Consider the following 17,247-nt stretch of genomic DNA (forward strand, 5'->3'; position numbering starts at 1 on the left):
ATGTTGCCAGAACATCTATTTGAAGACAGCCACACACGGAGATCATACTACTTCCTTGCCGTGGTTGGGATTCAAACCGACAACCCTAGAGTTGTGAGGCAGTAGTGCTAACCACTAATCCACGGAGCTACATTGCTAATCCAGCCTGTATTTCTGTGCTGTGAATCAATCTTAGGTCCCTGGGCAAGTTCAGTGTAACTACCAGATATCTCCAATGTGACACAAATGTTGTGCTATGTTGCCAATTCACATGTATGATGGTTCTATGTATCCCAATACAAAGGATTGCAATACTAATACAGGCGTACCTCGGTTTACCAATGGCTCAGGGAACGTCATATTTGGGGTACAAATGCCAAACCATTTCAGTTAATTGGTCTGTTTACAAATGTTTGAATAATTTGGTATGGGCATGTGGCCTGGTATGGTTCAGGAGGGGGGGAGGCGCTCGCTTGTCCCCCCCCCCTTTCCTGACCTGCTGGGCTGCATGCTCAGATTTTGCTGTTTTTTATTTAATTTCAGCGTGGAGTTACCCCTTAACATCCATACGAGACCCGAAGGGCTTAGTATGGATGGGAGGGGGGACCCCACGCCGAGTTTTTTACAAATTGTTTATAATTCCCTGCAATACTTTTACATCAACTGTCAGTGGGGAACTCCGCCGACAGCTGAAACATGAGCGCTGCATTGGTTTTCGCTACTAAAATGCTGCATGAGTTGATAACATAACTCATGCGGGATTGTAGGAGCGACAGCCATGTGTTAATGTTTCAACTGTCAGCGGGGTTCCCCACTGACAGCTGAATGTAAAAAAAAAAAAAAAAAGCGTGGGGTCCCCCCTCCCATCCATACCAAGCCCTTCGGATCTGGTATGGATATTAAGGGGGAACTCCACGCTGAAATAAAAAAAAACAGCTTGGGGATCCCCCCAAAATCCATACCAGACCCTTATCCGAGCATGCAGCCCGGCAGGTCAGGAAAGGGGGGGGGACGAGCGAGCGCCCCCCCTCCTGAACTATACCAGGCCACCTGCCCTCAACATGGGGGGGTGCTTTGGGGAAGGGGGGCTCCCCCCCAAAGCACCTTGTCCCCATGTTAATGGGGACAAGGGCCTCTTCCGTTATTGGGATAATTGGTCAGCCATTTTTTGGGATTTTAGCATATTTTGTTTACCAGTAAAGTTGAAAATTTTTTGTTCCAAATTTACTGATAAAAAAAATGTGCCAAAATCCCGAAAAACAGCTGACCAATTAACCCACTAACGGCCCGAAAATCGTTCGATTTTCTTTTCGGCAGAAAAATCGGCCGATTTTAGACCCATCTATGGCCTGCTTTACATGGGTCTAAAATCGTCCGCAAAAAAAATCGGCTGATTTTCAGCCCGTTAGTGGGTTAATTGGTCAGCCATTTTTGGGGATTTTGCAACTTTTTTTAATTGGTAAATTTGGATAAAAATTGGCCGATTTTGCAGGTCGGCCGATTTTAGCTGCAATGATCGGCAAATTGGCTGATCTTTTAACAGATAAATAATCTGCACATGAGCCATGACCTGCAAGAAAAAGAATAAAAAAAAGAATAAGAAAAAGAAAAATGCAGGCCTTAGATGGGGCGAAAACTGACCGTTTTAAAAAAAAAAAATCGGTTGTTCAATGGGCCGACGTTACCACCAATGGCAAAAAAATTGTTCGATTTTCGCCCCATCTACGGCCTGCAAATATAATAGCGAAGTAATTACTTCTGTCCCTGCAGAGAGCTGCGCTATTATATTTGACATTAAAAAGTATAAAGGTTGCAACATTGTATCTATTTGTATCCGAATAAAAACATCTATATCCGGAATGGATACAAATAGATACAATGTTGCAGTCTCTATACTTTTTAATGTCAAATATAATAGCGGAGCTCTCTGCAGGGACAGAAGGAATGTTTCAGCTGTCATCGGGGTTTCCCACTGACAGCTGAATTTTAAATTATTTCCGTGAATTAAATAAATAATAAAAAAAACAGCGTGGGTCCCCCCCTCTCATCCTTACCAAGCCCTTCAGGTCTGGTATGGGTATTAAGGGGGAACTCCACGCTGAAATTTAAAAAAAAAACAGCGTGGGTCCCCCTCAATATCCATACCAGACCCTTATCCGAGCATGCAGCCCGGCAGGTCAGGAAAGGGGGGGGACGAGCGAGCGCCCCCCCCCCTCCTGAACCATACCAGGCCACATGCCCTCAACATGGGGGGGTGCTTTGAGGCAGGGGGGCTCCCCCCCCAAAGCACCTTGTCCCCATGTTGATGAGGACAAGGGCCTCTTCCCCACAACCCTGGCCGGTGGTTGTGGGGGTCTGCGGGCGGGGGGCTTATCAGAATCTGGAAGCCCCCTTTAACAAGGGGGCCCCCAGATCCCGCCCCCCCCCTACGTGAACGAGTCTGCGGTACATGGTCCCGCAGACTCCTTCACAAAAAAACTAAGTGTGGTGTAAAAAAAACACAGTACAGGGTCTTTGACAAGTCCTTTATTAAAACAATGTCCCCCGAAGTAGATCCAACGTCAATCACGGCGGCGGCGGCAGGGACCCGAAAAAAGAAAAAAAAAAAGGTTCCGCTCCCGTCGGAGGCTCCCAGCCTTGTGAAGAAGAGGCTAGCTGACAGTTCTTATATAGGTATGGGGCGGGGCCAGCCGGGCACATCATCCCCGCCCCTTACCTATTTGAGAAATGTCACCCTGTCTCTCCGCTGAGGCTAACTAGCTGAATGCAGGAGACAGTCTGACATTTCTTATATAGCTATGGGGCGGGGCCAGCCGGGAACAGCAAGCATGTGACATGGGGCGGGTCACTCGGATGATGTCCCCGGCTGGCCCCGCCCCATAGCTATATAAGAAATGTCAGACTGTCTCCTGCATTCAGCTAGTTAGCCTCAACGGAGAGACAGGGTGACATTTCTCAAATAGGTAAGGGGCGGGGATGATGTGCCCGGCTGGCCCCGCCCCATACCTATATAAGAACTGTCAGCTAGCCTCTTCTTCACATGGCTGGAAGCCTCCGACGGGAGCGGAACCTTTTTTTTTTTTTCTTTTTTCGGGTCCCTGCCGCCGCCGCCGTGATTGACGTTGGATCTACTTCGGGGGACATTGTTTTAATAAAGGACTTGTCAAAGACCCTGTACTGTGTTTTTTTTACACCACACTTTTTTTTTTTGTGAAGGAGTCTGCGGGAGCATCTACCGCAGACTCGTTCACGTAGGGGGGGGGCCGGGATCTGGGGGCCCCCTTGTTAAAGGGGGCTTCCAGATTCTGATAAGCCCCCCGCCCGCAGACCCCCACAACCACCGGCCAGGGTTGTGGGGAAGAGGCCCTTGTCCTCATCAACATGGGGACAAGGTGCATTGGGGGGGGGAGCCCCCCTGCCTCAAAGCACCCCCCCATGTTGAGGGCATGTGGCCTGGTATGGTTCAGGAGGGGGGGGGGGCGCTAGCTCGTCCCCCCCCTTTCCTGACCTGCCGGGCTGCATGCTCGGATAAGGGTCTGGTATGGATATTGAGGGGGACCCACGCTGTTTTTTTTTTTAAATTTCAGCGTGGAGTTCCCCCTTAATATCCATACCAGACCTGAAGGGCTTGGTATGGATGAGAGGGGGGACCCACGCTGTTTTTTTTTTTTTTTTTTTTTTATTGTGGACCTTTATTTTTACATTCAGCTGTCAAAATAAATATTATCTAGACCTTTGAAATAAGTAAAATCATTACAGAAATAATTATAAAGGATAAGAAACAAAAATAGAATCACTAGAACTAAGGAAATCTAGTTAGATTACATGAAGATATGCCGAGTGCTGTTTATTAAACACAATAGTCGCGAGCGAGTGCCGGCTCTCAGAGGAATCCACAATCAGATTCACTATTAGTCAGTGGCTAAAAAGCAAACGCCCATGGCAGAAGTCTAAAATGTGTTCTGCACATGCTCAGTTGTATCTGCCAAAGACACTGCACGGGCTTCTAGATTTTTACTGTGTCGATTTCCTTGAAAAAAACGATTTTTAACACATTTTTAATTTTTTCGGAAATAGCAGATATTGTTTAAAGTGAAGTCCTGATATTTGGCAAAGCAAATTTCTAAGTGAACATGTCTCTGCAGTGATTTTTCATGGTTTTAGACTTGCTTCTTAGCAAGTCTGTTTTGTGAGTCTGATTTCGGGCGTGTGTCTTTTTGTGAATTAGATTGGGCATCTGCTTATGGGCTCTGCTCAATAGTGAATTAGGTTGCAGGGTAAAAAATGACAGACGCCCATGAAAATTGGGCTTAAGCCCATAAATATGCGCCCACGCCCAATAGTGAATCAGGGCCTTCATGTCCATTACCAATCATTCAGCATCCATTGCCAATCATTTAAAGGGAATCACTGTATGAGCAATTACCTGTCAACCTCAGCCATTTAAGTCAATGGGGCTGCAGCTTGGCTCATGACTGCAGCACATTCACATGTGAGTTTACTCCTCTGGCTATGGGCTATAAACTCTTCCCCAAAGTTGGCCGTAGACGTTAGAATTTCAAACGATAATTCTTTAACCACTTGCCCTACAGAGGACTTCCCCCCCCCCCCCCCCCCGCCTGACCAGGCCATTTTTTGCATTACGGCACTGCGTCACTTTAACTGACAATTGCGTGGCAATGCTGCACCCTAATGAAATTTATGTCCTTTTTTTGCCACAAATTGAGCTTTCTTTCAAAGGTATTTGATCGCCTGTGCGGTTTTTATTTTTTTGCGCTAAAAAAAGACCGATAATTTTGAGAAATAAACAATATTTTTGACTTTTTGCTAATAAACATGTCCAGTAAAGAAATTTTAAAACATCTAAATATTTAGGCCAAAATGTATTTTGTGACATGTCTTTGCTAAAAAAAAAATCCCAATACGTGTAAATTAATTGGTTTACATTTAAGTTATAGCGTTTAAAAATGTCAGTATATATACTAGGATATACTGTGCATGAGCTTCCCCCCCCCCCCGTCGGAGATGCTTGGCAATCATCGGATGCTGGTGAGTAATCACTGGTTGAGACATGCGCCCCCTACCCAAAAATGCAATATCACGTATATATACGTGATTTTGCGCACCCGTGCTTCCCTGTAGCAGTACTTCTGCTATGGGGGGGACAGGAAGCGGTTAAAAAAGTCTTCCGAAAATTCATATAAAAATTCTCAGAACATTCAAACAATTACTCGAACATTCATTTGAAAAATTTAGTTTTCTTTTCACATTTGATTTCAGAATGATTGGACTTTGCCAAATGAAAACCATAAATGCTGTTAGAAATTTGTTCGTTCAAGAAAAAATTTCCATCCTGTTCCTTTGAATTTTCTTATAACTGTGTTTAAAAACAAACATTGATTTGACCCCCTAATGATAAGGAAAATGAGCAAATTTTAGAACCTTCTTTTCCCAAAAATGTTTGTTCAAAATTCTAGTCATCTATTGCCAGAATAACTCCTCCTATTCCAGAGAACAATTCAGGTCCCTTTGAATATTGTCCTAATCTTTTACTTCTAGGTGTGAGCACAGTCTCTTTACCCAACCTTAACAAGTCTTGGGTGTCTAGGACATCTGTTCTATTGTACATGGTTACCCAGCTGAATGGTGAAAGAGTGGTGGGGGTGGGGAGCTTGTAAGACAGTTGGCTTAGTGACAGATGGCTGATAGCTCCTTCCAAACAAAAGACATACAGGAACTAGCATTCTAAAAAAAAAGTTCAGCAAAGGCAGCACATACATTTCCTGATGGGTTTTATTCAACCTCTTGGCGCCAGCCGCATGCAAATGTGTGGCCTCCTGGCGTCTGGGCCTTGATGCCGAGCGGCCACACATTTGCGTGCAATTAAGAAAAACATATGTGCTGAGAGCGCGCATCCTGCGTGCTCCCAGCACATATGTACGGTACTCACGGAAAGGTCCCAATCTCCACTTTTGATCGGGACCTTTCCAGTTCATGTGACCACTGTGATGGCGAATCACGACGGTCACATGACCTTAAAACCCCATCCTGCTTCCCGGCTTCTGAAACCCTTAAAGGGCCAGGAGGCGCCGGCACCAAGGGATTAATAATAAAAGTAAAGGAGGGTTATGACCTGTGTCAGATTTATTTTTCACTGTCTGTGTCCCATTGCTGATATTTCCCTTCACTTCCTTTCCCATAACCAAACAGGAAGTGAGAGGAAATCCCTGCAAATTAAGGGAATTTCTTGTCAACCCCCTGGTCACCAGAACCAGTGTCTCCATTGGAAGATTTCCACTCTATTACTTTTCTGGGGACAACCCAAAATTTGGGATTTTCTTTTACTTTCAATGAAAATGGTAAACAGGACAAATAGAGAGGATGAATCCTTTTAATGGGGGCACAGACAGCAATAAAAACTGACAAACGTTCTAATTTCTCTCCACTCTGTCCAAAACTAAAAACAAAATGTTTTGCCTTTAGTTATACTTTAATCAAAAGAGATCTCAGGAGTAGCAAGTCATCCCAGTCACTGAGCAACTTGAATTTTATATAATGCATTTTACTTTCCAATATTTTTATTGAAAGTATTTGGTAAAGAGGACAAAGATATCATCAAGAATAAAAATAGAATCTCAGGATATCACCAGTGCAACATATGCCCTATACACACTATAAGAAAATCGTACGAAAATTTTCGTACGAGGACCGATCGTCCGATAATTGGATCGTTAGTACACAGCTTTCGAGAGCCGATCACGAAAATTTCTACGACAATATCCGAAGGGACAAGCGCAAAACTTTTTCTCGTACAATACCAGATCGTACGATTTTCGTTTAATCAGTACAGTAATCATCTGAAAATACAATACAAATACAACACAATACTTTTCTTTCATAGGAGATTTTTTGTATCTTTAGTAACCTTTCACTTTCGATGTGAGACTAGCAGGTGAAAAAAAACGGCCGATCGTTCGTCCGATATTCTCATCGTGTGTACGAAGCAATAGTCTTATGTCATAATGAGGACAGGAATCATCTAGGTAAACATAAGCCAATCAAATAGGAAAAATGGAAACAAAAGCCTAGGATGGCAGGAAAGACAGGCAAATTATCGGAAATTCACACTTCTAACCACGTTAACAATCAAGGAGAGAGCCACAAGAGTGATCAGGATAATCAATAAAACTGGGTAGGGGAAGCCAAGGAAGGAGGGGTAGGAAGAGGGACAAGAGACCACAATATTAAAGAAGAATAGTGTTCCCACACCTTATATAATGCATTTTATACATGAAAATAATAACTGACCCTCATATCTTTTGGAGTTATAATAACTTCCTTGTTTTCTTCAGAAACCATAGCACATGTAGAATATGAGGATTTCAGCATATTAATCACAAGATCATTGGATAGCACATCCAGTTTCTTCACCTCATCCCCAGTCACATTGACACTTCCAGCAATGCCATACCTAAGTGTAAAACAAGATCAATTAAAGTGTAAAACAAGATCAATTAGATCATTAAGCCACAAGCTTGACAACATTACTGTTTCTTACAGAAGTTTCTGAAATAAATGGTATACATAAGCAGATATTTACCTGCAGAGTAGACTCCAAAACCAATAATGTTTGAGATTTTATATACAGTGGAGATCGAAAGTTTGGGCACCCCTGCTAAAAATGTGTATTAATGTGCATAAAGAAGCCAAGGAAAGATGGAAAAATCTCCAAAAGGCATCAAATTACAGATTAGACATTCTTATAATATGTCAAAAAAAGTTAGATTTTATTTCCATCATTTATACTTTCAAAATAACAGAAAACAAAAAAATGGCGTCTGCAAAAGTTTGGGCACCCTGCAGAATTTATAGCATGCACTGCCCCCTTTGCAAAGCTGAGACATGCCAGTGTCATGGATTATTCTCAATCATCGTCTGGGAAGACCAGGTGATGTCAATCTCAAAGGTTTTAAATGCCCAGACTCATCTGACCTTGCCCCAACAATCAGCACCATGGGTTCTTCTAAGCAGTTGTCAAGAAAACTGAAACTGAAAATAGTTGACGCTCACAAAGCTGGAGAAGGCTATAAGAAGATAGCAAAGCGTTTTCAGATGTCAATATCCTCTGTTCGGAATGTAATTAAGAAATGGCAGTCATCAGGAACAGTGGAAGTTAAAGCAAGATCTGGAAGACCAAGAAAAATATCAGACAGAACAGCTCGCAGGATTGTGATAAAAACAATTCAAAACCCACGTTTGACTGCACGATCCCTCCAGAAATATCTGGCAGACACTGGAGTTGGGGTACACTATTCCTCTATAAAGAGATACTTGTACAAATATGGTCTTCATGGAAGAGTCATCAGAAGAAAACCTCTTCTACGTCCTCACCACAAAAATCATCGTTTGAACTTTGCAAATGAACATATAGACAAGCCTGATGCATTTTGGAAACAAGTTCTGTGGACTGATGAGGTTAAAATTGAACTTTTTGGCCGGAATGAGCAAAGGTACGTTTGGAAAAGAAGGGGCACAGAATTTAATTAAAAGAACCTCTGTCCAACTGTTAAGCATGGGGTTGGATCAATCATGCTTTGGGGTTGTGTTGCAGCCAGTGGCACAGGGAACATCTCACGAGTAGAAGGAAAAATGGATTCAATAAAATTTCAGCAAATTTTGGATGGTAACTTGATGCCATCTGTGAAAAAGCTGAAGTTAAAGAGAGGATGGCTTCTACAAATGGATAATGATCCTAAACACACCTCGAAATCCACAGGGGATTACATCAAGAGGCGTAAACTGAAGGTTTTGCCATGGCCTTCACAATCTCCTGACCTCAACATAATTGAAAATCTATGGATAGACCTTAAAAGAGCAGTGCGTGACAGACAGCCCAGAAATCTCAAAGAACTGGAAGACTTTTGTAAGGAAGAATGGGCAAAGATACCTCAAACAAGAATTGAAAGACTCTTGGCTGGCTACAAAAAGCGTTTACAAGCTGTGATACTTGCCAAAGGGGGCAGTACAAGATATTAACTCTGCAGGGTGCCCAAACTTTTGCAGACGCCATTTTTTTGTTTTCTGTTATTTTGAAAGTGTAAATGATGGAAATAAAATCTAACTTTTGTTGACATATTATAAGAATATCTAATCTGTAATTTGATGCCTTTTGGAGATTTTTCCATCTTTCCTTGGCTTCTTTATGCACATTAATACAAATTTTTAGCTGGGGTGCCCAAACTTTCGATCCCCACTGTATATATATATATATATATATATATATATAAAATCTCAAACAATATATATATATCTATATATAGATATATATATATCTATATCTATATATACAGCTGTGCTCAAAAGTTTGCATACCCTGGCAGAAATAGTGCAAATTTGGCATTGATATTGAAAATATGACTGACCATACCATGTCTTTTGTTTAAGCACAGTGATCATGAAGCCATTTATTATCACATAGTTGTTTGGCTCCTTTTTAAATCATCATGACAACAGAAATCAACCAAATGTCCCTGATCCAAAGTTTACATACCCTGGAATGTTTGGCCTTGGTACAGACACACAAGTTGACACACAGGTTAAAATGGCAATGAAAGGTTAATTTTGCCCATTTGTAGCTTTTTACATTTAAAAGGATCACAATATGACAATATTTGAATAAAAATGAGCTGCATGGTGGAGTTGTGAGAAAGAAGCCTTTACTGCGCCGATGCCAAAAAAAAGGCTGGTTACAATATGCCCAACAACACCTTGACACGCCAAACTTTTTTGTGGTATTGGTGCAGTAAAGGTTTTTTTCTGGCAACTTGGCCATGCAGCTCATTTTTGTTTAAGTATCGTCGTTTTGTTTTCTATTTGTACCACAGGCTGTTCTGTTCTTTGGGACACCTTCATATTGTTTCTATGTCTAGTTTGTAATTTTGTACAGTAGCCATAATAAATCCATATACATTTAAGCCTTGCTTCTTTTGATTGTGATTTTATGATACGGCCCACTCAAGCGCAATTCACAGAGCATTTTGTAGCTCAAAACTCCAAAACACTCTTTATCCAAAATTCCATGTATTAAAAGATACATGCGCTACCTTTGAGGCAAAATTTTACATTTTTGGTCCCATAGACTTCAATGAGTCTTTTTTTTTTAGCGTTTTTTTTTTTCCAGGCGTATTTAAAAAAATGCTCAAAATCTCCTTGCTCAGGTATGCAGCCTCAATGAAATCAATTAATTCCATCAATTAAGAATCTGAATGGCTGTTCCCTCAGTTTAAGTTACAACCACTTGGCTACCTGGCACTTTTACCCCCTTTATGCCCAGGCCAATATTCAGCTTTCTGTGCTGTTGCACTTTAAATGACAATTGCGTGGTCATGCAACACTGTACCCATTTGAAATTTGTATTGTTTTTTTTTCCACACACAGAGCTTTCTTTTAGTGTTATTTAATCGCCACTGGGTGTTTTATTTTTTGCACTATAAACAAAAAAAGAGCAAAAAAAACAGTTTTTCTTTGTTTCTATTATAACATTTTGCAAACAGGTAACTTTCCTCCTTCACTGATGTACGTTGATGAGGCTGCGCTGATAGGCAGCACTGATGGGCACTGATAGGCAGCACTGATGGGCACTGATAGGCTGCACTGATGAGGCGGCACTTGTGGGCATTGATGAGGAGGCACTGATGATGCTGCACTGATAGATGGCACTGATCGGCAGCACTGATGGGCACTGATAGGCGACACTGATGGGCGACACTGATAGGTGGCACTGATGGGCACTGGTGGGAGGCACTGCTGGGCACTGATAGGTGGCAGATGTCCTCTGTGATCTGCTGTGTCATTGGACACAGCTGATTGTGACGATCGCGGCATCAGACCCCTGACCTTCTCACCAAACTCATGACCGAAGGACTAGCCAATCTGAAACCGTGATGTCACGTGCGTAACAATGCCACGCCCAGCTGCACCCTGTAGAATGGTTTTCCAGCTCACTGGACCTCCAATTGATGTACTGGCAGCCTGAATGCGGTTGTTACTGGGTCAGGTTAATTACGCAATTAACCCTTCACACTGCCACCACCTCCTTTTGTACAGAGAAAGAGGAAACTCGGCAATACCAGCAATAACACTATAATGGTTGAGATAATCGTCTGTATTGCACTGTCACTGCAGACAGGTTATACAGAGGGTTAAACAAACACCGTATGTTACAATAAAGAGCTATAGAAACAGTTCAACACTTTCAGAAAGAAGGATTTATTACTAAAAGGTCAAAAGGGTGCAATAAAAATATTTACAGAAAAAAGATGTAACCAATATATATATAAATATATAGAGAACAACAGCACAGCAAAGAGGTAACAGAAAGGAGGTTAAAGAGTTAAAGTACTTGCCAATCTGCCTTGGGTTTGCAGATCAGGTTTCAAAGCAAAAAGGCACGTCTCCCAGGTTGGTTCTGATGTTAAAAGGGAGATTTCTTCAACTTTCTCTCTTAAGCCTGACAGCCTATTTTGTAATTTCCCAGCAGGGAGTGTCTCTAAAGCCAAGGACCAATGCTTCATTTAGGGAGGAATGGTCTGGGCGGAGACCCAAACGAGAGCCAAAATCTCTCCTAGCTCATATTTTGGCTAATAACTTTTCCTAGGCACAAGTAACATTCCACCCGCGGGTAGATTAATATGCAGACACATCTGAGGAACGGTTACATATGAAATATGAAATACATATTTAAAGGGTTCAAGAGATGTAATTTTCTGCTGTCCTAGGTATTCCAGTCAAGGAGTGTGACCTATCAAACTGTTTGTCTTCTCATGGCCAATCTGAAGATATACCTGGTTTTTATGTAAGTCTCTCATATTTCAAGATATAAGACATAGGGGAAAAATGAATTTTAAAAGTGTTATCTAGTCTCTACTCCTCTGGACTGTCTTTGAACTCAGGAGAAGGCTTGGGTTATCTTTTTACGATGTTCTAGATTGCACAGGTTCTTTGGACAGCGAGTCCCCAGCTCCCTTGGGGTTTTTATAGCTTGGGGCTTCCTGCTGTGCTCGGGGCTTCCTGCTGTGCTCTGGACTCCTGTGACACTGCCAACACACAGGCCATATGTCACTGTGGCTGAACAGAGAGGAAGAATGAGAATGAGGGGGATATGTTTGTACAAGATGGAGGATCCTTTGCCAAGATGGAGTTAGAAGCCAAAATGGTTGAACCGCATCCATCTTTGTGGGCATGATTGCTACACTGATCAAGTGGTAAAAGGTCGCTGTGATTGGCCATTTGCCTTATGATGTGATCAGCTGCATCCGTAGGACACAGCGATCATGGAGATCACCATGTGCGCGCTGCTGGGGGCGCGCCTTAGGGCGCTTTCTGGGAGGACGTCATATGACACCCTCCCAGAACTGGACAACCGTCATTCGGCTATAGCGCAGTTGGCAAGTGGTTAATATAAAAACAGCAATATTAGAACAAACATTTAAAAATGTGTAAGTCACATCAAAAATACATTTAAAGCATACCAATAGCCAAACTGTAAAATCACATGTTCAGTTCCACATTGTGTTTCAACTATTTTTAGTCTACTATTACCACACAAAATTCACAGAGCCTGCCTTCTGAAAGTGATTGTAAATGTTTATTTTTAAAAAAATAACAAACATGTTTTACTTACCTGCTCTGTGCAATAGAATTGCTCCTGGCTCCTCCTCTTCTTCTCTACTGTGGCACACTGCGCTGCCTGCATGCATAGACACAGATAGAGCAACTCCTTCTGCATAGGATTTGGCAGCCTCAGGAAAGCCTGTGAGAGCAGGGAGAGCCGCTACAGGCAAGCACCACGCTGGATCGTGTGAGGACTATAAGTATGATGGGAAAAGGTGAGGAAACAATATTACTACCTAAGCATTTTGTACCCTAATGCAGGGAATGCATAAAGGTAAAAACACTTTTAAGCTTTAGAACCACTTGAACAAAAGAGGAGCTGAGAGGAGGAATTTAAGGAGGCGGAGTCAGTACAGGAGTCACAGATTGTGGACAGCAAGCTACCATGGGATAGGTAGTCCTTAGAAATTGAAAACAAGCAGCAGAGCAGAAGCTGCAAAGCATGCAGGAAATCTAAAAGTTGTGGAAAGAGATGGCCACCAAACAGGCACCAATCACAACATGACAGGAGATTTTTTCAAGTAAGATTATATTGGATTGTCAAAATAACTATTGTTTATATTGTTATTACAATGCTGATATTATAAAATAAAAGTGTATGCTGTGACCAAATATCTTCTTTAACCACTTGCCCTCCAGAGGATTTACCCCCCTTCCTGACCAGGCCATATTTTGCGATACGGCTCTGCGTTACTTCAACTGACAATTGTATGGTCATGCAACACTGTACCCAAAATGAAATTTATGTCCTTTTTCCCCACAAATAGAACTTTCTTTCTGTGGAATTTTATCGACAATTTTGAGAAAAAAAAACTATATTTTTTACATTCTGCTAATAAACATGTCCAGTAAAAAATTTTAAAAATCAAATTTCATCATAAATTTAGGCCAAAATGTATTCTGCTACATGTCTTTGCTAAAGAAAAAATCCCAATATGTGTAAATTAATTGGTTTACGTGAAAGTTATAGCATTTACAAATGGTGATATCTATACTGGTATTTTTTTTTTTACTAGTAATAGCGGTGATCAGCGACTTATAACGGGACTGTGTCGGGCATTCTGACACTAGGGGAAACTGACTTGGTGTCACTGACATCCCCAGTGACACCAATACAGTGATCAGTGCTAATAAAAATCACTGACACTGTACAAATGGCACTGGGCAGGAAGGGGTTAACATTTGGGGCGATCAAAAAGTTAACTGTGTGTTGTTTTACTATGGGGCTGTGTGCTGTGTTTCAGTGTAAGCACACTGCTTTGTATGGCTCTTCTAGTGTGCAACAGCCAACAGGGGAGAGCTCTGTGTGGTTTATACACAGGTCTCTCCCCCATCGGAGATACTGGGCGATCACCCGGTGCCGGTGAAAAATCACCGGCCGGGACCTGGTGATTGACAGCTGAGGCAGCGTATATATACATGATTTTGCACACCTGTGCCGCCCTGTAGCAGTATTTCTGCTATAGAGTGGCACAGAATTGGTTAAGGTAATATTATCTCAATAGGGTGCTCTCACTGAGAATATATATATATATATATATATATATATATATATATATCTCCTAGATTGTAAGCTCGAAAGAGCAGGGCCCTCAATCCCCTCATGTTTTGCATTGTATTGTTATTGTTCTGTCCCCCTTTGTAATGTACAGCGCTGAGCGAACTATCGGCGCTTTATAAATACTGTATAATAATATATATATATATATATATATATATATATATACTCTATATATTTAGTTTACCATTCCCACCCCCAGCTCTGTCAGGTATCAGTTTTTTTTATTGTTTCAGTATGTTCAGACCTGCTGCTACGATTGCCACCCTCTGAAAAGGGATCCACAATGATGATTTTCAGAGGACATTTAAGAGCCAGTGAAGAGGTGATATGCTGCCTCCTCACTTGTTGTTTCAATGCTGATCCATCACACTGCAACCTTGTGCAGTCTGCCCCATGCACTTAAAGGACAAATATGGGATATTAAAAAAAAACATACAAAAAACATACATTAAATGATTCAGATCATCAATCAAATTTTAATATTACTCAAAGATAACTCGAGTAAATCCAAAATGCGTTTCTTAAATGATGATTTCATTTATTAAGAGAAATAAGCTGTCTGTCTTGCCTGGCCCTATGTGAAAAAATAATTGCCCCCTAAACCTAATAACTGGTTGTGGCTCCCTTGACGGCAACAACTGCATTCAGGCATTTGCGATAACTGGCAATGAGTCTTTCACATCTCTGTGGAGGAATTTTGACCCACTCTTCGTTGCAGAATTGTTTTAATTCAGCCACATTGGAGGGTTTGACCTTGTTCAACTTGTTCATGTCACAACATCTTAATTAGATTTAAGTTCAGAAGAACTTTGACTAGGCCACACCGAAACCTTAATTTAGTTTTTTTTAGCCATTCAGAGGTGGACTTGCTGGTGTGTTTCGGATTATTGTCCTGCTACATAACCCAAGTGCGCTTGAGCTTGAGGTCACAAACTGATGGCTGGACGTTATCCTTCAGGTTTTTCTTGTAGAATGCAGAATTCATGGTTCCATCAATTATGGCAAGTTGTCCAGGTTCTGACCATCACATTACCAACACCATGGCTGACTGTTGGTATGATGATCTTTTTTAGGAAATGCTGTGTTAGTTTAACGCTAGATGTAACAGGATGCACACCTTCCAAAAAGTTCACCTTTTGTCTAATCAGTCCACAGAATATTTGCCCAAAAGTCTTGGGGATAATCAAGATGGTTCTTGGCAAATTTGAGATGAGCCTTTGTGTTCTTTTTGGTCAGCAGTGGCTTTTGCCTTGGAACTCTCCCATGGATGCTATTTTTGCCCAGTCTCTTTCTTATTGTTGTTATTGTTACCGTTATCCTATCATGATCATTGTCATTAACTGAGGCAAGTGAGACCTGCAGTTCTTTAGATGTTGTTCTGGGTTTTTTTATGACCTCCTGGATGAGTCATCCTTATTCTCCTGGAGTAATTTTAGTAGGCCAGCCACTCCTGGGAAGGTTCACCACTGTCCAAGTTTCCTACATTTGTGGATAATGGCTATCACCGGAGTTCACTGGAGTCCCAAAGCCTTAGAAATGGCTTTGTAACCCTTTTCAGACTGATACGTCAGTTACTTCTCATCTGTTCTTGAATTTCTAAGGATCACGGCATGATGGGTTGCTACTTTGAGATCTTTTAGTGTGCTTCACTTTGTCAGACAGCTTCTATTTAAGATATTTCTTGATTCAACAGGTCTGGTAGTAATCAGGCCTGGGTAAGGCAAGTGAAATTTAATTCAGCTTTCCAAAAAATGTGGTTAATCACAGTCCATTCATGATTTAGCAAGGGCAAGGGCAATTACTTTTCCACACAGGGCCAGGCAGGTTTGGACAGCTTTTTTACCTTAAATGAAATCATCATTTAATAACAGCATTCTGTTTCTTTTGTAATATTAAAACTTATTTGATGTTCTAAATCATTTAAGTGTGACAAATATGCAAAAAAAAACACATCAAGAAAGGGAAAATACTTTTTCACAGCACTGTACATACTCACCTCTGTGGATGCAGCATTGCTGTGAAGCTGCAGCTGTCCTCCACCAGCTTTATGACATGACATCTCATGACCATTGATCACTTAGTTCTTGGTCGGCTTTAAACACAGAGGGGTGACTGTCAGTCACCATGTCCCTCTTCTGCCACTCCAGCGCTCACTGGATTACTGGGCTGGGGAGGTGGGGAATGGCTGGCTCAGGCTCTCAGCGACTTGCTCATCTTATTATAGGCAGCACTTGGGGCAGGCCACTGTCCAGACTAAAACACATTAGGGAAATATCAGTTGTCACCTCAATTTTATTTTGTTCTAAGTCTGGGAATTATAGGAGCAAAACACTGTGTTCCATATATAATGTGCCATGGCTTTTCTAAGTATTATTTTTTTTATAATACTGCAAGGTGTTTAAATTCTGCTTTCTTTGTTTTAATCACAGAGCATACATTACAGTTGTTTGTCTTCATACTACCTCTTAAAACCGTGACCTTTCCCCTAGATTACTACCAGCTGCCTCATGTAGAACAATTCAAGCTCTGTGGTCAGGCTGCCATTGGATCCCTACAGAGGAATTCTATACAAAATGGAAAAAATGTTCATACAAAAGTGGGATGTATTGCTTTGTGAATTTCAGTAAATCAGATAAGTTTTCTAGTGCCTTTTTGTTAGTAAATGTTATTATTGTAAGCTCGAAAGAGCAGGGCCCTCGAACCCCTCGTATACTGTTTTGTTACTGTATTGTCTCATGTACTGGCCCCCACTACTCTGTACAGCGCTGAGCAAACTTTTTGGCGCTATATAAATACTGTATAATAATAATATTATTATATAGCACTAATGTATGGGTAATATTGAGACAGAACATTAAATAGTTGCTACCAAAGTTATGCACTACATCCTACTATACTACTACAAGAACCAAAAAGAAAATGACAGACTTTACTGGTACAGAGAATGACACAAAAATATCATATACATTACATTATTACATTACATTATACAATGTTTATATAGCGCCAAAGGGTTTGCTCAGCGCTGTACATTA

At 41.4% G+C, this 17,247-nt stretch overlaps 1 protein-coding gene across 1 annotated transcript in view; it reads right to left on the bottom strand.

Annotated features, from left to right (window-relative positions):
* LOC149436018 (fructose-1,6-bisphosphatase isozyme 2) overlaps window positions 1–17,247 on the bottom strand; it is a 90,035-nt gene that overhangs the window by 50,751 nt on the left and 22,037 nt on the right. The window contains exon 2 of the mRNA XM_089662127.1: window positions 7,288–7,450. Within this exon, the coding sequence (XP_089518253.1) occupies window positions 7,288–7,450 (163 nt within the window). The remainder of the gene's footprint in view (window positions 1–7,287; window positions 7,451–17,247) is intronic.

Source organism: Staurois parvus, unplaced genomic scaffold (genome assembly GCF_062004578.1).
Source record: "Staurois parvus isolate SC_StPar_1 unplaced genomic scaffold, SC_StPar_1.0 ptg001432l, whole genome shotgun sequence".
Classification (NCBI taxonomy): domain Eukaryota; kingdom Metazoa; phylum Chordata; class Amphibia; order Anura; family Ranidae; genus Staurois; species Staurois parvus.